Here is a 21,921-nt window from a genome sequence, read left to right as displayed (position 1 = left end):
AATTCCTTGGTGTATGTACCTTTATGAAATCCGATGATGCATACTATCATTTTAATGGATTTTCATGACTGGGGAGGTAGTGTTTCATCTTCTTATATCAAACTGTTTACTTTAATCCAGGCTGGAGTATGTTGCAATGCGCAATGAAAGTGGACCGCTTGGTATTCATGTAGTGCCTGACTATGATCGGCTTGGTAAAGATAGGGGCCTACTAGTTCAAGGTATTGAGCCTGGAGGTCGCATTGATAGAGATGGACGACTTGCTATCTATGATCGCATAATTGAGATAAATGGCGAAAACCTATTGGATATGCCATTCCACAGGTAATTAATAATTAATGTATGAAGTGACAAAATGGGTTACAATTACAATTAAAATGTTCAAGAAGGGGAAATTGAACCCTGAAAATGAAAAAAAATGATATCCTCATTAGCGTACATCCTTCATGCTTGATGCCTCCTAGCTATTTCTTTATCATTTTTACTCTGCTTCAGTGGAAAATTTAATTGACTAACTTTCCAGTTCTATGTCAACTAACTTACTCATTCTTAGTCCTAAAAATAAATAGAGCCCAGACTATAATCCATACCTTAAATTTTATACATTTTCACAATTTTAAGCATCTTCAGCCTTGCTGAAATATTTTATTCTTGAAAATTAGCTAGATGTATTCATTTTTAGTTATTTTTTTATATGAAAGTCTTGTAAAGTCATTTGACATAGTATAATTTCTATGTGGGCTTACAATTTTAGTGTTTCTTCATAAATAGATGAATTTCTTCATAATAGAAGTACATATTCCTTTTTTATCAAAGTCAGGCATTTTTACCTTGAATTGACATTCTTTCTCATCTGAGTGAATTTGCTCAGCCGGTGTTTCATTTCCAGGTGCTGCTTTTGTACTTTCTCTTATTCCTGTGTTAATTATTGATGCTTGATTTTGCATAGGGTTCAAGAGATATTTAAGAATTCTTTAAAAGCTCCAGAACTTCAGTTGAGAGTGGTGAAGCACAAGAGCACAGTGGGAGCGCTGAAAAAGCCTCCCCCACCCGTCTTCCCGAAATCCATCAGTCGCGAGCAGTTGTCCTCCCCAACGTCCTCCCAAACGTCCTCCCAGCAAAGTCTGACGCATCTGCAGCATCAAGAGAGTCGGCAGTCAAAGGGAACGCCACAGAAGCCAGCCATAAGACCCAAGCCAAGGGGGGAAACGTCAGCTCCCGAGGAGAATTGCGTTGGAATGGTTGAGGCGGAGGAGAGACGTTAGTCTGTTTTGCTTGTTCTGCCCTCATTGTACACAATTGACGTTGTGGCTTAAATTTTCATGTTCAGTGAAATGAATTGTATGGGAATATTCTGTTAGAAATTGTGTTTTGATATTAACAATTGCTTCTAGTCTGTTATTGTAATATAATTGCTGATTTGATGGATTCAATGAAGGTGGATGAAGGCAATACTATTTGAAAATTCTGGACATTAAATGTGGTTAATGGAATACTTTCTTCTTTCCATATGGCTTTTAGTTAGCAATAGCAGGACTAATAGTTAGCAGTGAAAAAAATTTGCATTGTTCTGAAGAAAATTTATTGCTGTGCCTTAAATTTAACCCCTTATTTTGATAATATGTATCAGTAAGTCAGCTTGCTGCTCTTTTCTTATGTAATTCAAAAGCTGATGCTTATATGGGCCTGCTACACTTACAAGGAGACATTGCAAAAGTGATGTTCGGGATATGGTTGCAGATGTTATTTTCTGAAACTATATAGGTAATGTAGAAGAAGTGTCACGGCTTTCTTCCACATAGGCCCCGGTTCGAGAGATATTCGCTTGTAAAGATTTCGTGCAGCATGACATCCCTAGAGTAATCGCTCCCTGTTAACTACGGCCGTTGCCCTAGTCTTGTCTTGGGCCCTAGTCCTCTTATCTGTAGTGGGTGTCCTGGGTTCGAGTCCCAGTGTTGGCAATATAAATTTTTCTCTCTTCTAATTTTTGAAATCATGGTTACCGATAAGAGGACTAGCACCCAAGACCACGCGGCCACAGCCATAGTTAACAGGGAGCGATTACTCTAGGGATGCCATGCTGCGCGAAATCTTTACATGCAAATATCTCTCGAACCCGGGCCTATGTGGAAGAAAGCCGTGACACTTTTTCTGCCTTACCTATGTAGTTTCAGAAAATAACATTTGCAACCAGATCCCGAATATCACTTTGGCGATGTCTCCTTGTTAGAAGGCAGATCTTGTTTTGAAGGTAGCATTAAATATTTCGAAAGTAATAATAGTTGCTAAGTGGAAGTGATTGCAAATGCTTCAACTAGTCGTGGATTTCATTTGTCCTTCAAAGATCAAACTATGTATCTACCGTTGGCAGCAAAAGTTGTTATCATGATTATGAGTTGATATCGTGTAGGTTATTTACAATTTTTTAACAGTTTTCCGTAACTTTTTTACATCTAAAAGGAAGTATATCCTTGGTTATCACCTCTTTCAGGAAGCAATTCCTTGCTTCATGGATTCCGGTCATATTTCCGGCATTCACTTGTTACAAGTTCGCATTTTTTTGGTGGGGGTTCATACATGAGCTATTTTTTGGAAGTGAAAAATCACATTGAAAAGTGTTTTCTGTTTTTCTTTTGATTTTGATTACTTTTTGGCTTTCTATCATAGAATTTTATTCTAAAATAGCCTGATATGTAAATGAGAATTACTGAAATGGCATTTGAATTTAAGTTTCTGTGAATCAAATTTTGACAGTGAGAGTGTGTTATTATTGATTCATATGTTTTTAAATTACAGTGGTCAGTGCAGATACAAAGTTGGCAACGGTTTCACCTACGAAAAAAGTTCCTCAAGCAGCTCCAGGTGCTAGGAACACAAATAGTTTGCTGCATGCCAACACCCGCAAAATAGGTAATGATTCTGTGGCACGATCCACCTTTGAATAGAGGTACCTACCTATTCAGATTGTGTTTGTTTTTATTTGTTATTTCTCAATCTGTTCATGCTCATTTTTATAGGAAAGAAGATAGAAATAGAACTTCTGAAAGGTCAGCATGGATTAGGATTCAGTATTACAACAAGAGATAATCCTGCTGGTGGAAACTGCCCAATATACATTAAAAATATTTTACCAAAGGTATGTCACACATTTTATTTGTTCACCATACCACCGGAAAGGTAACACATTTATTCATATGTTATGATCAGAATTTTCCCACTGGTCCCACTCCACACATGTGCATTGAAGGTGCTTGCTGGGTATATGTCAATGTCGATGAATACGTACGCATTGAAGTGTTGATGATTTCAGGGTGCTGCGGTTGAGGATGGTCGCTTAAAGCCAGGGGATCGTCTTCTAGAAGTGAATGGGGTGGAAATGACGGGGAAGTCGCAATCGGAAGCGGTGGCGGTGCTGAGAAACGCTCCGCAGGGCAGCAAGGTGCTCCTGGTGGTTTCTCGTCAGCAGGCAGAGAGGGCGTCCCCCACGGGCGCGGCTTCGTCCCCTGCATCAAACGAAATGGACAGCAGCGCGGAGTCGGCAACGTCCAGGGAAGAGGTTAAGAATGCCTCGAATCGAAGCACTAGCCCCCAACTACCACGCAAGTTGGTGAGTTGCCCTTTGACAAAGCTTGGGGTTGTTGGGAAAATCATTCAAGCTCACTGCTTTCGTTAATCATAAGTTACGCATTTGCTTTCATCGGTTGCCTTTTTCTGGGTAATGGGAATGAAGAATAATTAGGAAGTATCTAGGATAGTAAATTCAATGTGGCCTATTTTTATGTTTTTATACGCTATAAGGGAATTAAATGCAAGGACTTAAATGGTTGGTTCTGCCCTCCAGGCTCTGGCTGTGTAAGAGGTGTTTGCATTGCCTTTTTGTTGTCTAATATCAAACAAAGGTGACCTTATCGAAAGGGAATGGTTATGGATTTATTTTAGGGAAGGTTGGTGTGCTGATATAATCCATTGCAAAAACCAATTCATGCAAAATGATATATTGTCACACAATTCCAAAGTTTGTGTTGTTAATTTAAATTCGTTGATAAATTTTGTTTGCAAGAAATTGAAATTTTGGTAAAAGATGGCAAACCCATGTTTAAATGGGTAAACTCTCTGCAAATTTAAGTGGTAAAATTTGGGTAATTTGGTGGAAAAATTTGTACTTTTTCCCTAGGTAAAAACCTCCCGATACAACATCAGAGCCACCTGTGGACTTTGAAAAGAAACATGACGCCACCCCCTCTATTGGTAGTAATGTGAACTAACAGTACATTGACTTAATGCATTGTAGGAATTATTGCATGATTATGAACGAAATCAACATTGAAATTGAAGAATAACTGTATATTGAACGACAAAAAGTTACTAAATATACAAATACGACATCTATATAAGGAAATAATCCCTGGGTGAAAAAGAAATAATTACAAAAATAAAACATACATTCATGAGGACATATGTATTCATTGAAAGAGAAATGACCAAAGTTAATAGCAGCTATGTTTTAAGAGGCATTGCAGCTTTGAATTCTTTTAGCATAGAGACAATGTTAGACTTGGAACTAATTTTCTTCCGCTGAGCACTCAGTGACAACAGCTTCAACAGCAAATGCCTCAGGGCATGATTGCAAGGAAACGAATTCACCCAAACGAGAATCCAAAAAACAATGTGCTTTTCCAATTTTTTTCCTGAATTTTTCAATGAAATCACTGTTGATAAATAGCATTGCAAAGTCACGCAACACTTCGAAATACATGCATGTATCTACAATCTCTCGTTGCTGGGAAAAAGTGAGGTATGAAATTGACAATATCGCACGCAGTGAATTCAATGGAAGTTATGGAATAAAACTTTCAGAATCACATTTCGGTAACAGAGTTCACCTATGATTATGATTACATTCATATAGCTATTCCTTGTTTATAGATGGCTGTAAATGGTGAAGAATGAGAACACAGGTGCTATCTCTCATTTCACTTCAGATTTAAACCGTCCAAAATAAATTTTTATTCCAGTTTTAGTAGTGTCAATTGAGTGATAACTTGGAGTGTGGTAAAAAATGGGGAATTTTCTCCATTCACTCTCAAATCAAAGAGCATTTGATGTTGGAATTGTTTTTATCATTTCCATCCATTATTTTGGTGTATGAAATTTGTTCCATTGTACTTAGGCCTTTGATTAACTTATTTTCTGAACTAATTTGTATAAATGAAGCATAAGAGATTTGAATGTAGTATGGGCTTAACTTATTTCTTTAGTTTTTCACAATAAAATGTTTGCACTTTTGAATGGTATTGAAAATTTAGTTAGAATCAGTATATATAATTCAGGTTAGTGAATGCAAAGAATATTAATTGGCATTGCATTGTAAATTATTTCTTCATTACATAATTGATATGTAATAAATTCATAGTAACTTTCCAGTTGTAGAATTCTGTGAGGAAATTCATGGTGGTGTGACTGATAGAACGTGCACTCAATTGTTTGAAAATATGAAATGACATGCCCCAATTGTACTTAGAATGGTGACCAGCTGGAATGAAATGTATTGGCTGTTTATCCTTTGTATGCATGTTTATATATTAGCATTTGAGCTTTGTTTTGGTGTGTAAGTCCTATGAATTTGTTTGCAATAGGTTGAAGGCATGTGTAGGTCGAATGATTTATTGGGATGTTCATTATTACAGCTGTTTTGCATTAATCATTTGGTAAATTTTGCTAATGTGCTGTTCTGCCTGTAGGAATGTCCTGTACCTGTTGGCACCAGCCCAGACGAGCGGAAGAGACATATTAATGAGGTTCTCACATTACTTTCTTTGTGCTTAAAACTATTGTGTCGAATCATGCATGCTCTAGGTTGAGGCGTAGACACGTTAATTCGTGGAAGTACCTTTGTGACTGGGGCAAAAGTGAAATTTTGTGGGACAGGAGGGACTGCGTTGATATTCAGCGCATTTTCAATCACGTCAAGCCTAACGGAGGAGAATCCTTGTCCAGGCTGCATTTTCAAGATACCAAGGGATGCGTATTTGTGTTTGAATGACCGCATTTGACATGGCAGAAAAAATAACCCATCCTTTTTTCAGGGATGCGCTCTAAAAGCATTCTGGGTAGAATGGGTTGGTTGTGGTTGATCATTTTTGTTTGTCTTTTAAGTGCCAGGTGTAGAGAGCTTTGAAAAATTACTTTTTCATACATTGGTTCCCATTGATTTTCCTTGCCACCAAAGATTAAAATCTCACAATAAAGTACTTTTCAAACTAGCCTAGTGATAGACTTATGATTCTGACTCCGCCATCAGTCACAAAGATATTTTTGAATGCATTGAGAATTGTTTTTTTTATGTACATATAAATTTTCTCTCTTTCATATGCACCTTATCTCTTAAATACTAGTAAGGTCACTTCCTTCTCTCAACTGTCTTCTAAATAATTTGAATAAATATAAATATTTTATGTAGCCATATGTAATGTATTTGTACTTTTTTTTGTTTATGTATAATTGGACCTCTTGGACAACTAATTCGTATCTTCTAGAACTATGTTTTAAAGAATTTATCCTTCTTCTGTAGTTTACTGAACTAGGATTTGTATTAGAAACTATTTTCACCATGGGCATATTTACACATTGTTTTATCACCATCTTAACATACATTCTTTCTTATCCAAAGGAGAACTACATCCATTACTCTTGGCTCTCCACTCCTTATTTTTGTTCTAGATTTCTTTGTTCTGTCTGTTTACATTCCAGGGATATTTTATAAATGGTTCTTGGAGTAGTAATGACTGAGTAAGTTTCCACATTTGGTGCGTAGATAATGGAAAATACCAATTTTGTGGTGTTTTTCACCAATTTATAAGAAAGTTAGAGGGCATCAAATTCGGGTGTGCATTTATATCTATTGATAAATAACTCATACTCTACTTGAAATATCCGGGCCATATACATTTGTTATTGTTTTATTACCTTCAAAATGATACTTTTTTCACTACTCACAAGGGTTGCTTAATGTACCAAATTTGTAATGAGTAGGAAAAGATTAGACTATTTAAATGTTACATACATATTTGCATTTGCTTGACATGTAATGGCCCCTATGTTCGTGTAGCATTTTTATAACAATTGTTGTTTGCGCATTGTTTCTGTAATTGTTTGAGACCTTTTTGGGGTGTAACTAATATTTAAGTGGACCATACAATTATCATGTTGCCATTTAAGTTATTAAAATGTGGCTTTTCAAGTACATATTATGTAATTTGTAACTCATAATAAGGTTTAAAATTCATGTTTGAAGTAACTTTGGAATTTCCTTATAAATTTTTCTTTATCTCATCGAATGTGATGTCAAGCTGCATGTGTCCTATTTTTCCATATTTGGTTTTTTCTAGCTTGCACTGCATTTTTCCATCTCCAGCTCTCTCCAACATTCTTATGCTTCCCTCTTCTCTTTGTTCTGTCTCGTGTACACATAATGCTCCATTTTGTCAATACCAAATTTTCTTGGTGTCACAACTCCGATGTCCAAACAATGCTTCAGCAACCCCATGCTCCCGTGCCCTCAGTCAGTGTTTGTGGATCAGTTCTTTCAAATACGTAGAAATATCCTGACAAAAATTATGAGCCAACAAGAGACTTAATTCAGTTTTACTAGAGAATTTCATCAAAATCTTTTCGAAAACTTCATGAAGGGGTCTATGAAGGTATTTTTCAACTCTTGAAAACCCTTTGGCAACGCTTAAATTGAAACCTCAAGAATTTCCGAAAGAAATTTCTGAAGGGGCGTCAGAAATCCTCACGTTTACAAATTCTGTAGTTTTTCAATGTTTTGTCAGGGTATATATAACATATATGGTTATTGCTTTGAAAGACACCTATTTAACATGTTGCTATGCTTCTGTTAGGCTTGCCCTTCTACAGTGCCCTGGGAGAATTTTAACCCTTAAAGTTTAAGGGTCCCAGCAGGAGTGTACTTCCAGACTTATTAGTCTCATTGCTGTGGCCATCAGGGGTTCTTCTCATGGTTTCATCTGAATGTTTGCTAGGCTCCACTCTGTCCTCTTCACTGGTGGAAATCTCAAAGAGGTCACTGCGGTATTCGATGCTTTAAATGTATTGGGTGTTTGGAGGTTCGTTGGTGTTGGATGCTTACAAGTGAATAATACATATAGGCTTTAATTTTGCTAGCAATTGGATGGTATTTTGTCTCAAATAATTAATATTTGGGAAAAACTTAACAGGTAGCTTAAGTGTCCTTTTGTGTATTGTGTAATTTATTTGCATTAGATTCATAACAGTGAATGTTTCCAGAAAGGTTTACACATTTATTGAAATTCTATGCAGTACATAACTTTAGTGTTTTCAATTTAAGTTAAGTTTTTATAATGCATCATTGATTGTTGTTCTTAATTTTCTCAATTCTTTTATAATTTATGTCATGTAGTGTGTAAGACTGGTGTAAACTGGTTTTAGTTTTCTAAGCCATAAGCAAGCCCAATTCAATAGAAAAAATCTGGGAGTCAAAAGGGCTTAAAATTTAACTTTCACTTATTTTTAAGCTTAGGTATATGTTTGTTTGCCAGTCATTGCTCTTAAGCTTAGTAAAAAAATTTAAGTGTCTATGTGACACACATATTGTAATAGTTTGAACGAATTTTAACTATTCAATATATTTAGTACAGTTCTTGACTTTAATAAATAATGACGTTTATTAGACACTAACTTAATATGGCTGAAAATTCATTTCTTATTGACATAGGTATATGCCACACACTGCCCTTAATGAAGCTACAGTTATTTATAGTTTTCTCATTTTTTTCATCAGGCTATTGTAGTTTAAATACTGATATTTGCATAGTTTTTTCGGTTTAGTATGCTTTTCAACTTATAGTCATGGTATCTTCTTTATAAATACAGTAAAACCTTGGTAATTCAAACTCTTTAAATTTGAAATACCGCCTCTTTCGAAGTTGTCGACAGCCCCCTAGTAAACGACATGAGAAATTGTGCGATAGATGTAGATAATTTGAAATACTGCCTAACATACAATTCAAAGCCTAATTTTTCCCTGCAAATCTCGTTTTTATCGGGTAATTTGAAGTTATCCTCGACATCAGCACATATTCACAGTTTGGAAGCAATTATTTCAAATTGATTTCTTTTAAATTATGTGCAATAACGTCTAAATATAAATACTTCCCTTGTCAAAAATTAATTCAGTTACGTAGCTAAGGTTGAGCTCAAAGTATTTCACTTAGGCCTGTGCGCTGTCTACACAGAAAAATAATCCACGCTGAGTCATTGACATGGAGTAAGCCGAAAATGAAATCGTCAACAGTACAAAATTTACTTAGCGTATGAAACATACCCATTAATTTACTTCTTAACATTTGAAGCTCAATTGTCAGTTATGGGCATAGAAGCCAGGGAGCCGGCTCACTCGGCTACACTTATATCCCAGTGCGCATCCTCATTCGCATTGTTCTTGGAGCAAAGATTACAGGTCATACTCACATTATTGAAGGTTTTTGGTCCGCTGCCCTAAATGATTTCTATCTTGTGCCTTTAGGTAGAAATATTCAGTGGTACAATATTTTATAGAAATTTCTGTATATTTATTGAATTATTCCATGAAAGTACAATCAATTCAAAGTCCATTGTTTTAGGTCCCTTCAGTTTTGAATTAATGAGGTTTTACTGTAGCTTTCAGCCATTTAAACAATCTATTTTGAAATATTTTTATTGCTAATTTACTTCATTAAATTTCTATTTTTGTGTTCATTCCTCAGCCTCCAGAGAAAGTAAATGATGACAGTCTGCTTTTTCCTTGGAAGCAGCGTGAGATAATAACTTTTGAAATTCCCGTGCATGACACTGAAAAAGCAGGACTGGGTGAGTAAAATAAATCTCTTTAAATATAATGCTTTTTATCTATTGGAAAATAAACTTTTAGCATAGGAACATTCATAAACAAATGAATTTATTTTAATTCAGAAATATTTTCTCCATGTAAATTCAAGATTTGATTACAAATCTCAGCTGGTTTGATTTGAGCTTTGAATTTGAGGAAAAAGTGATTTTTGATTCCCCTCTAAATGAAGTGCATGCTCACTCAAGATGAGAAAATTTGTACCAATGACAAACTGAATTTTACAGGGGTGAGTGTGAAAGGGAAGACGACGTGTAATGAGAGTGGTCGTCCCGTTGACTTGGGGATATTTGTCAAGAGCGTCATCCACGGCGGAGCAGCATCAAGGGATGGACGTCTTCGCACTAACGATCAGCTTGGTAAGAGAATGTCATGAGTCAGGGGAATTATTTTACTGTTTAATGGTTTGGTATCATGCCTTAAATGTAGCCTCAAGTGGCATGGAGTTTGATAGGCAGCGAACTGTCGAGCTGGCCAGAGTTGTGCCGTGACAGAAGAAAAGGGAAGGGGGACCCTGAGAAGTGTGCATGTCACTTGACCAATCGTGGGCCCTCGTTATCACCCTCTCCTTCCGACACATGGTTTTTATTTTATTGTTTTTTGATTTTATTTATTTTATTCTCAAACCACCGAGTACAGCTCATATTGGCCATTTTACATTGAGGTATTCAACAAATTTAACAAGTAAACGTACACGAACAATCATGCTCTGGACAGGGAAAACCTACCCAGGCGGGACTCAAACCCACGACCTCTTTTTTGGCAGGCGAGGACCCTACCCCGCCGCCAATTACTAGTTGTCGCTAGGACGTGAATTGACAGAATACCCTTTCTCCATATCATCTCTTGTAAGGGCATGTTTAACTCTTTTTTTTGCTGAAGAGTTTTGTTCATCTCTACCTGATCACAAACATTCTCATTTCTGGCAATACTCACCTCGCTGTGATGGGACGACTCTTTCTCTCTGGCTTTGCAGGTTGAGGATTTTGGCGGTTGGGTACATTTGACACCTTAAAGCCTACTAAACCACTTGGAAGACCACACTCCCCCAACTGTAACTGTTGATTATCCAAAACTAGGGCCCAAATGTATTGTTTAATGCTGGCATATTTCTGATTACTTCCAGCCAGTTGTTGCGTAGCAGTACAAGTTTCATATGCCTTTATTCACTTGAGAGTTAAGTTTAGTTTTTGGATGCTGTACTTGTACTGGTAAAAATTTGTCCACACCATCATTATGACTTTATGAAACAATTGCTGAAAACAAATGGCCACAAGAGAGGCAATTGATTCTTGATAGCTAGACACTGGTTTGAAGTGACTTGTAACACATGTTACCCTCATAATACTATTTCATAAAGGTACCGACCCAGACTCTCAGAACCTGTACGTAGCTTCAAACCTCATATGCCATGTTTTCTTTCTGATCCATCATTTTTATAATTATGTTGTCACTTCATATTGTCTACCTAAACTTCAATATCTCTCTCGGTAAGGTGATTGCAATTTAGTGAGCATTCCAAATAAGCTCAAACTTTGGACTATCACATAATAATAATAATAATACATTTATTTCACCATTGGCAAATTATACATCTGCAAGGCTAAAGTCAATATGAGATTTACGAATAATTACATGCAAACATACATACATGATTTAAAATTTTCCAGGTTCTTGGGAATTCTCAAGATAATAATTTCACTATATGTACAAACATTAGAAACAGAGCCGAGAGGGTTATAAAAATACTAACAGAAAGTATGGAAAAATATAGGCATTCAAGTTGCCATCTAGAAAATTTCCTTTATAATGCATCCTCCAGATATTCATTGATACTGTAATAGCATTTTTCAGCTAGGAGGATTTTTAGCCTCTTTTTAAATTCGGAAGGTGATTTGCTATTTTTTATTTCTTCGGGAACATTATTGTAAAGGATCGAGGCAGAGTGGTAGGGACCTTTTAGGCAGAGAGAGCTGGAATACTGGTTTGAATGGATGCTATTTCTAGAACGGGTGAGGTGATCATGTTAGGTAGAATTTTGAAGAAAATGGGAAGGGTTTGCTTTAACAAAACAGGCACATGTAAGGATATACAAGGAAGGGAGGGTGAGGATTTTAGATTTAGCAAAGAAGATTTTACCAGGAGTGCAAATAGGGACATGATACATAGCTTTAATGGCTTGTTTTTTGGCTGAAAAGGCTCTTTTTGCTGCAGGTGAGTTTCCCCAAAACAGAATGCCATAAGAAGTATGGGAATGAATTTTAGCGAAGTATACCATTTTTAAAGTATCCATTGATACAATTGGATACAACCTTCTAATCATGAATATACCCACGGAGATTTTTTTGAGTATAACCTGTACGTGAGGTGCCCAATCAAGGTTGGTTGAGATTTGAAGTCCAAGGAACTTTGTAGTGTCAACGTCAGAGGATTGTGAGATTTTGTCTATGTGAGGGATAAGATCCTTTTTGAAGGAGTTTTTATGTAGGAATTGGAGGAAGACAGTTTTCTGGTTCTTAACTATCAGATTGTTCCTTTTACACCATTGATGCATTTCATTGATTGTGAGGTTAGTCCGGTCAACAATATTTTGAGCATTATTTGCAGTAATGATGGTCGAGGTGTCATCCGCGTAGAGAGTGATTTTAGAATGAGACAAATGAGTAGGGAGATCGTTGATGTAGAGCAGGAAAAGTATAGGGCCAAGGAGGGATCCTTGAGGCACTCCCCTTGTGGATTTCATGGGGCTCGATTTGATACTTGAGTTGGTGCTACTGCATTGATAGCATACTGTTTGATGCCTATCACTTAGGTATGACATGATCCAATCCTGGACTGGCCCAGTGATACCAAGAGCATTTATCTTATTTTGCAGAATGTTGTGGTCGATCAAGTCAAAGGCCTTGGTGAGATCAAAGAAGATTCCCACTGTGACTAGTTTATCATTGAGGCCCTGTAGGATATTATTTATCAGCTCAAAAGAGGCCGAGTTAGTAGATTTTCCAGCCCTAAAGCCATGCTGGTTTTCATGAAGTAAGTTACAAGTAGTTAAATAGTTGTGCAATCGCTTGAGGAACACTTTTTCAAACAGCTTTGAGAAAACAGATAAGATTGATATGGGTCTATAGTTATCTGCTTTGCTGTTTGAGCCTTTTTTGTGCACAGGGATTACGAGTAAATGTTTGATGGTTGATGGGAACTGGCCTGAAGAAAGGAAGAGTTTAATATCTCAGCCAATGGTGTAGCAATGACATTAGATGCCGCTTTTAGTATGGGCATGGGGATATCATCAAACCCTGCGGAATAAGAGTTATGAAAAGAATTTATAGTCTGTACAATCTCCGAAGGAGCAGTTGGAAAGGGGAACATTGTATGAAGTGAGGAGTGACAATGAAATTCACTGGGAGTATTTGCATCAAGTTGCGAAGCAATATTGCAGAAATAAGAGTTGAACATGTCTGCAATTTTTTCAGGGTCGGTGAAAGTCTGGCCATTGAAGTTCATGGATGAGGGGAGAGTTTTATGGGAGGAGGCATCCGTTAAGTTACTAATTACTTTCCAAGATGATTTAACTACATTTGAAGAGTTCTTGATGTAATTTTCCACCTGCAATCTTCTATGATGAGAAAGGAGGGTTTTAAACTCTTTTCTGGCCATAAGATACGTTTGGCGTAGATTAGGATTGTTGAATTTGCATTGAGAGTGGAGGGTGCGAACATGCTGTGACATTGCTTTGAGCTCAGGTGAGTAGATTTTTGATTGATAATTTGCTTTCCTTTGCATGATTTTTCGGGGCGGGAATGCAGAATTAAAATAAGATATAAAAATATTATAGAAGGCATTGAATTTTTCATTACGTTCCGAAGCCAGAAACACATCATCCCAGGACTCTTGAGCCAGGGCGGTTACAAATTCCATCATTGAATTTTCAGGAAGATTCTTTTCATGGAATAGGCTGGGGAAGAATTTTTAATGGGATTATCAAAAACAATGGTCACATTGAGACCGAAGTGGTCAGTTAGGCCAGTGTCATGCGTTTGGCATTGTAGTTTTGATTCAGAAATGTCAGTTATAAAATAGTCGATGAGGGACTGACATTTGAGAGTAGTTCTTGTGGGGTTAGTGTTGATAACCTGTAGTCCAAAAGAAGTGAGCAAGTTTGAGAGAGAGGACTTCATGCAGGAGTCAACAAGAAAATTAATATTAAGATCCCCAAAGATCATAACACCATCTACATTTCTACTAAATACAAACATGAGAATATTGTTCAAAACAGAGAGAAAATCATCAAAATTTCCACTTGGGGCTCTACACATTGATAACACAGCGTACGTTTGTTGTTTCCCTTTCAGTAAACCAGCAGCACATTCACATAATTTGTCAGATGAGAAGTTCACTTTCAGTTCAAGTTCACATAATCATGGAGTACAGTAAGCTTTTGTCTCTCAATTGCCTTTTCATTTATTTATGCTGTTTTTTAAATTTAGTTTCACTGATTTATGTATTTTAGTTTTTTTTTCTCATTATGATGAATTATGCTCCTCTTGTCCCAGATATGTATGTTTTCTTGTTCCTTTCAACATGATACAGCAGTTGATTTTATTCTATAGGCATTCATTACATTGTTGTTGTTGTTGTTTCTGCAGTTGATGTGAACGGAGTGTCTCTGTTGGGGTGCTCCAATTCCGATGCCATGGAGACGTTGAGGCGAGTCATGATGATGAGCGATGGGCCCAAGCCAGGCGTGATCACGCTCACGGTTGCTCGTCGAGTGCCCACTCCCGGCGAATCTGGAAGGGATTCTGTTTCTAGTCTTCTCACCAACTCTTCCGGTAATTAGAATCCTTCTGCTGTAATTTACGTGATACAGTGAGTCCTCGTTTAACATTGTTGATTTGTTTCTGAAAAACTCGACGTTAAGCAAAACAACGTTAAACGATGTAGTGTTTCCCATAAGAAACAATGTAAAAAATTTAAATTGGTTCCTAACAATCCATTTCTTTGTAAAGAATCCAGAATTTCCCGGGCGAGAATCCAAGGAGGCCAATTATCGGAGCCGTAACTTTAAAGCAGACTTCGCGACCAATCGGGAGACACCTGAACAAGGCCGAAGATATACATTAGAAGGCCAAAATAAAAATAATTTGACACTCGGAAGCACGAGGATGAAGGGCGAGTCACTTTTCATGATGACATGAATTCTTTAACCCGGCGGAAATCGCAAGAAACATTCATTACCGATTATTCACTTCAGCATGATAACAATTTCCGCACAGTGCACCGATAAAAAGTTGGGAATAAGGCATTATTAAATGAAATAAACGAACTAAATTAAGAAAGTACCTATTTCAATGGTGAAACATCGTAATTTTCAGTAACAGAAGAAATTTTAGTTGTAAAACTCGACCTGAAAACGTAAAACTCGACCGATCTCTCCAGTAGTTGCACCTTCTCCAATTCTTTTAATAATATCAAGTTATTGTTCTAATATCACCATTTTTTTCTTCACGTCTGAAGAACCACCAGGATAGCCACTCCTCTTCTTGGACATTTTTTTTTGTTGGAATCAGAAAAATATACGGATAATGGGTAAATGAGGCGATAATTATTCGCTCAGATGCATATTTGACATACAGTTCCCACGCCGACCTTTTCTATCAAACGAAAATTATCAATCGCATTAATATAGTAATATTTACTATACATCAGATGCGCTTGCGTCCTATTCGCCATTCATTTTTTTTCGTCGCGCATAATTTGAACAACATTATCGTGAAGCAATTACAACGTTAAATGATCAAGTGTTTCAATTTTTGGACAACGTTATCGTGAAACAACGTTAAATGGGACGACATTACACGAGGACACTGTATATTGGCCAACCTAGGTGATGAAGTCAGGTCTAATGGTTTGATATAGACTGAAACAGCTCAAGACATTTTGTAATGAACATGATTAGCCATGTCATATCCCATAAGAAGGACTCTTAAAGCATTTCATTAGTTAAGGATTGATTTATTGTGGAACTCATCATGATATCACTTTCTCATTGAATTTTTTTTTATAGTGGCTATTAAAATTAGTAAAATATTTTTGCTTCTTTTAATGTCGTCTTAATTTTGTATAGCATTAGTTTTTTAATAAGTGTGCAATATACCTAACTTGGATATGAAGTTTCTCACTCCCTGTAACATTAAACTTTGATCACATTATCAGGAAGTGCATGCTTGTAAGTTTTTTTCAATTAATCATATGTATATTTTCTCTAGCCTCTAACTGCAGAATTTTTACATTACATTTTTTATTGTGAAGTAGAGTGGCTCACCTTTATTCTGGTGGTCTTGAATAGTTCTATGAGCATACAAAATATTTTTTCAGTGCATTGATTCATTGAACTTGTTAAAAATTCATTTTTATGAGTAAAAAAATATGTGATACACCATTTGCTATGGTTTTTATAGCTGGTAATAAAAGAATAGTATTCTAGTAAAATCATGTGAAGAAGTAGAGAAAAGTGTGAGCCTGCAAAAAGTGTTGTCGAGAAGGCTCATGGTGGTTTGGATTTGGCATTGCCCTTCTAACAGTGAAGTTATCCTTGCACTGACAGAGCCGTGGCACCCTGTCTCACCCTTCCCACCAAATTCAATTGGATTTGGTGATGGTGCTAGGATCTAAAATTTTCCCGGATTGGTTGGTTCTCTGTTTCAGAAATAATAGTTGAGTAATTGCTTTTTTACCTTTATTAAATGAAGCACTCGTAACCAATGGGTGCAGCTAGAATTTAAAGCTGGGGGGGTTTTAGGCTTAACTAATATTAGGGGGTCTGGAGGGCATGGAGCACATGCCAGGGTAAGCAGGAGGTGACTGGGGCTCTCCCCCAGAAAAGTTTTGAGATATATGGTTCAAAATGGTGAATTTTAAGGCTTTCTGAGGGATATTTTATTAATTATTTTACTATTCTATAAGTAATATTAATCCAATTTTGCAATATGGATTAAACGGGGGGGGGGGGGTTATCCCCCAAAACTTCCCCCTTGCTGTGCCACTGCTCATTGCATGTCTCTCAGCACTCTGAACGGACTGACTCGCATGAAACTCTCGGACAAAACTTTTGGATTAAAACAAAAGAATGATGAATAGAATAAACATGAATATTCCTGAACAAAAGATGAACAACCAATAGATAATTAGACCTTTCACAAATTTAAAATGTTGAATGAAAAAAAGAAGAGCATTGAAAGGCTGACTCCAAGATTCTGTTTGTCAGACACACGAAAGTGTTCCAATTCCAACATCAAGGGCTGCAGAAAAATACTAGAAAAATGGTGAGTCAATCCACTTTGAATTTTACCAATGTGTGTAGTTATGATTGCTATTTTTTTCATAGGTACGGAAACGTTTGGTGCCAAATCAGAGAGTGAGTCTCACACTCCAGATCATTCTGGGGCAAGTGAAAACTCCGAAAACACTGTGATATTCCTGCCTTGTAACAATCAGGGGAGAAATCTAACAAATGGGAGCAGCAGAGACTTTACTGATTCTCCAACTGAGGATAATTTAAATATGAAATCAACTTATTCGGCCAAAGTTGAAGACAAAAATCTTGGTAAGAATTGCTGTGATTGTTTTGGAAGTTGGCAAAATGCATTTCATGGTTTCATGTACATTGATATTCACACCACATATATTGGTGGAATTACAGGTGATTTGGATCCAATGAATGCCAGGAATCCCGTCATTGACAGGCTGACAGGGCAGAGTGCATTGAGAAACGAGAGCTATTACAGGGTAAGTCAACATTGGCTATGGAGTCTGTGAGGAAAAAAAAAAAAGACTTCTATAAGAAGTGTGATTCATGCTTATCCTTCATAATAATTTGCTTGGATGGAGCAGTGGCATGGCAACTAGGAGTATCCCTGGGGGGGAGGGGATGGCCTGGGGTGGCAAACCCTCCCCCCCCCCTCTCAAAATCTGGTAAAATTTTTGAAAAATGCAATGCCTGGAAATACATTTTACATCATATTGGCTTTTAAAGATTTAACTGAGATTTAAGATGGAGTTATTGCATTTCAAAACTAGACAATATTTTCAAATATTTTTTTTTATTTCTTTGAGGCTTTGGGGGGGTTCTATCCCCTTATCCCCCCCATAGTTACGCCGCTGGCATGGAGTGAATACCTTTTAATAGGGCTAAGGAAGCTGAAAAGTGCTAGAGAGGAGAATGTTGTGTGAGCAGGAAAAGAGGAGAGGATATGGGATTTATATGTGGATAGAATGAATACGTAAGAGGTGTCGTTGTGAGAGAAGCTGCATGTAGGAGGGGGCAGAGGGTGGTGAGATTTGTGAAAAATGTTTCATGCAGAGATGGGACGGTTCCGGTACCAATTCTACCGGTTCTTGGCCTGTGGAACTGGTATCGAGAACCGATCGCATTAAAGCCGTACTTTGGAACCGGCTCAGAACGGTCGTGAGGACTTGAATTTGGCACCCAAAGCTGAAATTCCCTGCAGCGTATTCTAAGTGAAAAAAAAAATTTTAAACGCATATATTATTTTCCGACTGCATGGCATCCATGTTTTTTTCTTTAGAGAGTTGCTCGCTAACAGGCGCATATAAGGGTTCATCAGTTTGTCGCTCTCGCCAACATTGTGAAATTTCCGTTTCCGCTTTCAAACAAGCTAGCTTTTCACCTGCCACCGTCCATGGTATGATGCCGTTCTTTCAACTTACCATAGGTGTCTCTATGGATGTCTTCAAACAAGTTGAATCGCAGGCTTGATGGCATGGCACCCCTTTCAATCTGGCCCGGCGATGCACCATCTGCGGCATGAAATAGAGATAATGCTGCATTGAGGCCACATTCAGGCAAAACAACTTTTCACATGAAATTCAGGCGGCTTTCAGACAAGGCGACTCTCTGCAATGCCGTGTGCCGTGCCGTGAATGCGGGCCGGCTGAAAACGTGTTGTCTGAAAGTGGTCTCACGATTGAATCATGTACATATACAGTAATTCTTCGATAAACAAGCAAGATGCATTCTGAGAGCTTGATCGTAAGTTGATAAACCCATGCAAGGCATCGAAAAGTGTGGTTATCCTGCAGAATGCAACACTGCATTGCAATTTTGCGTTAACTCACGGCCACTCAGTTCATCCACGGTGTCGCTGTACTGGTGTCTCAACTGTATAGGCTTAAATGAATGCCAAATTATTTTGAGCTATTCTCTGAGATGAACAACCCTTACTTATTGTGCTAAAACTATTTATGGGGATGGGGAAAGAATCGGATATTAAGGAGACAGTGTCCAACATCACAATTGACCTGCAATGGTCAGTTGAGCCTAGTTTCTATACGAATAGGTAGGAGTTTTACATCGTCTGAGGTTACCACTGCATGCATGAGGCACAGAGCTCAGGGAAACATGTCTTAATAATCACACAGTCTGTTTGATAAGGTATTAATAATCCTTATTTAAGCCAAGCGCTACCAGCTAGCATGGTACTCGGCTACCTGCTAGCATCCTGCGTAGTAATAGCGCTCAGAGCCTCGCCCCAAGGTCACCTCACTTGCGGCAGCGGGAACCAGAACGACGTCACGCGGAGTTTTTCCCGGCATTCATACTTACCCGTCGCGTTTTCGCGCGCTTGAAAATTTTCACTTTTAATTTAATCGCGAAAAATAGATATCGTCTTATAAAACTCTAAAAGCGTTAAATACGTACTTCAGGAGTATTAATATTTCGATTTAGGCAATAAAAAATAATAGGAAACCACCCTATTTGAGCATTACGCCAAAATGCTAAGCCTCCGTCGTATTTCTTCTTCTTCCCGGTATTTATTTTCCTGCGTAAAATGCTTAAATAAAGTCAGAAATATGTCGTGTTTGGTCTTATTCTTTTTAAATTACGCGCACATTACTAATACTTCAACCCAATAAAGATCTTTGCATCGATGTAATAATAATTGCCGAAAGTCATTGTTAGACACCTTTCGGGCTAGTAGATGACTCATGCAGCAGTTGACCTCCAGAAAGGGGGAAATTCGAAGCAGGTAAGTAGAAAAAGGTCAGTGGGTGAGAAAAGGGGGTGGGGGCGAGACACGTTTTTATTTTTCTCGCGTAACTTGATATTTTTTCGAAGCTAAGGTCTTTGTAATACAATCTCTGCGCGAGCTGGGATCTTTTGTTTGATTTCGGAGAAGAGGAAATCGTCAAGAGTGGGTGAGGCGAATGCTGAATGGAGGGGGATAGCAGATCGTGGGAAGTGCGCCAATGTCACTATCCCATGGAACTGAGTTTCTCCCTATGGTAGTTTCATCTCCTGGGGAAGATTCAAAATAAGTGCCTGTCGTTATTAGCCACAAAGGACACATGGCAAACACCTCCTCTCATTTTATCAAAAGATGGATGCGGGAAAATGGTCAGTGGGGAGAAAGAGGGAAGGGTGAAACGCGATTCTATTATTTTCCGGTAACTTGATATTTTTTTCAAAGCTGAGGTCTTCGTAATACGATCCCTGCACGAGCCGGGACCTTTTGTTTGATTTTGGGGAAGAGGAAATCGTCGGAGGGGGTGGGGCGAACGCTGAATGGAGGGGGATAGCGGATCGTGGGAAATGCGCCAATGTTGCTATCCCACGGAACTGAGGTTCTCCTGATGGGGGACACCTGGGATTTTCGGATTTTTTTCATCCGATCAATTTCGGTTCCCCACGTCGAACTCTTTTCACCGCTCGAACCCGCGAATTTGATGTATTTCGTCAGCTTGCCTAAAACGGCGCTGCATGCACTAAACGACTTGAGTTCCCATTTTTCCGAGTCAACTACCAACGACGTGCGAGCGACAGTGTATGACGCGAAATTCAAAGTATTCGAGGTATTCGAGACGGTCCCTTTGGCATAACTATTCGAGATCTCGAATATCGAATACTTTCTAGTATTCGAGGTATTCGAGTATTCGCGGATACTATTCGCACATCTCTACTTTTCATGCTTGGAATGACTGCTACTTTGCATTAAATTTATTTTTTCTTTGTACAAAGGCTACAAATGATACATGGAATGCCACAATGATGATGAATGGAGTTGGGCCTTCTGAAAAGATTCCTGGTGGGAGTCCGACTGTTAACTGTCCTTCAGGAGACATGGTTCTCATTGAGGAGGAGTACGTCCCCTCACATCACCATCACGGACAGCCACAGGCCAAAGCGACTCGTCACCAGCCAACAAGCCAGCATGGCATCTACGGCACAAGCCAAACAGGTCATGAAAAGGAACGGTGAGTGGACCTCCTTCTCCACACACTGATGGTTTCTGCACTTAAAACATGATTTCATTCTCAGTTTATTGTAATATCCGTAGACTTAATTGTTGTGTATGTTGCTGAAATAGCCTCTTTGCATGTTTCTTTTATACTTAAAAGATTGTTGGTGTAATTAGAGCCCTTTCCAAATTCATATAATTGATGATGCATGAAGCTTCTTTTTGCCACTGAAGGTAGTAATTTGTCTGTTTTGATTAGGAAAGGATATTTTGTGCTGATTTGAGAAATCTAAACTCCTTATATGCATCCTTTAGCCCTTTTCCCCTGAAAGCTATTTCAAGAATGATACAAAAATATACTGTAGGAATCTGACCCATGGGCTGATGTATCAACTGTTCAGGAGAAAAAGGGTCACATGGGGTTTCTAACATTTTTTGCTGTTTATTGTAGACAGTATTGCTTCAAGTATAAACATATTGAGTTAAAAATTAGATATATCCCACTTGTTTTGCATACATATGTACCTATATATTGATTTTCAGATTGTAATGGTAACTGAGTGATATACAACATACAAGTCATTGTGATAGCCAAAGCAATTTTCCTATAATTTGCAAAAAGTAATTATTTTTTCAGTGACTTAAATTTTCCAGCTGATGTAGAGAAGTAGCTGATTTTGCACTGTGATCTTAAGCCTTGGTATACAACTCTGCATTGAGTAAATGCAGCAAAGCCTC

General features: G+C 37.8%; 1 protein-coding gene across 11 annotated transcripts in view; it reads left to right on the top strand.

The window, feature by feature from the left end:
• Positions 1–21,921, top strand: part of LOC124158464 (partitioning defective 3 homolog) — a 556,537-nt gene that overhangs the window by 499,911 nt on the left and 34,705 nt on the right. For 9 of the 11 annotated variants that reach the window (XM_046533571.1, XM_046533572.1, XM_046533579.1 and 6 more), the window contains 12 exons: positions 121–324; positions 950–1,260; positions 2,797–2,910; positions 3,018–3,136; positions 3,311–3,607; positions 5,742–5,798; positions 9,786–9,888; positions 10,153–10,284; positions 14,572–14,757; positions 17,313–17,531; positions 17,628–17,713; positions 20,964–21,199. In XM_046533571.1, coding sequence (XP_046389527.1) covers positions 121–324; positions 950–1,260; positions 2,797–2,910; positions 3,018–3,136; positions 3,311–3,607; positions 5,742–5,798; positions 9,786–9,888; positions 10,153–10,284; positions 14,572–14,757; positions 17,313–17,531; positions 17,628–17,713; positions 20,964–21,199 — 2,064 coding nt within the window. The remainder of the gene's footprint in view (positions 1–120; positions 325–949; positions 1,261–2,796; positions 2,911–3,017; positions 3,137–3,310; positions 3,608–5,741; positions 5,799–9,785; positions 9,889–10,152; positions 10,285–14,571; positions 14,758–17,312; positions 17,532–17,627; positions 17,714–20,963; positions 21,200–21,921) is intronic. The other 2 variants (XM_046533578.1, XM_046533570.1) reach the window with 2 other exon arrangements.

Source organism: Ischnura elegans, chromosome 5, assembly GCF_921293095.1.
Source record: "Ischnura elegans chromosome 5, ioIscEleg1.1, whole genome shotgun sequence".
NCBI lineage: Eukaryota > Metazoa > Arthropoda > Insecta > Odonata > Coenagrionidae > Ischnura > Ischnura elegans.
The sequence above is the reverse complement of the archived record's forward strand: the minus strand, read 5'-3'. Positions and strand labels throughout refer to the sequence as shown.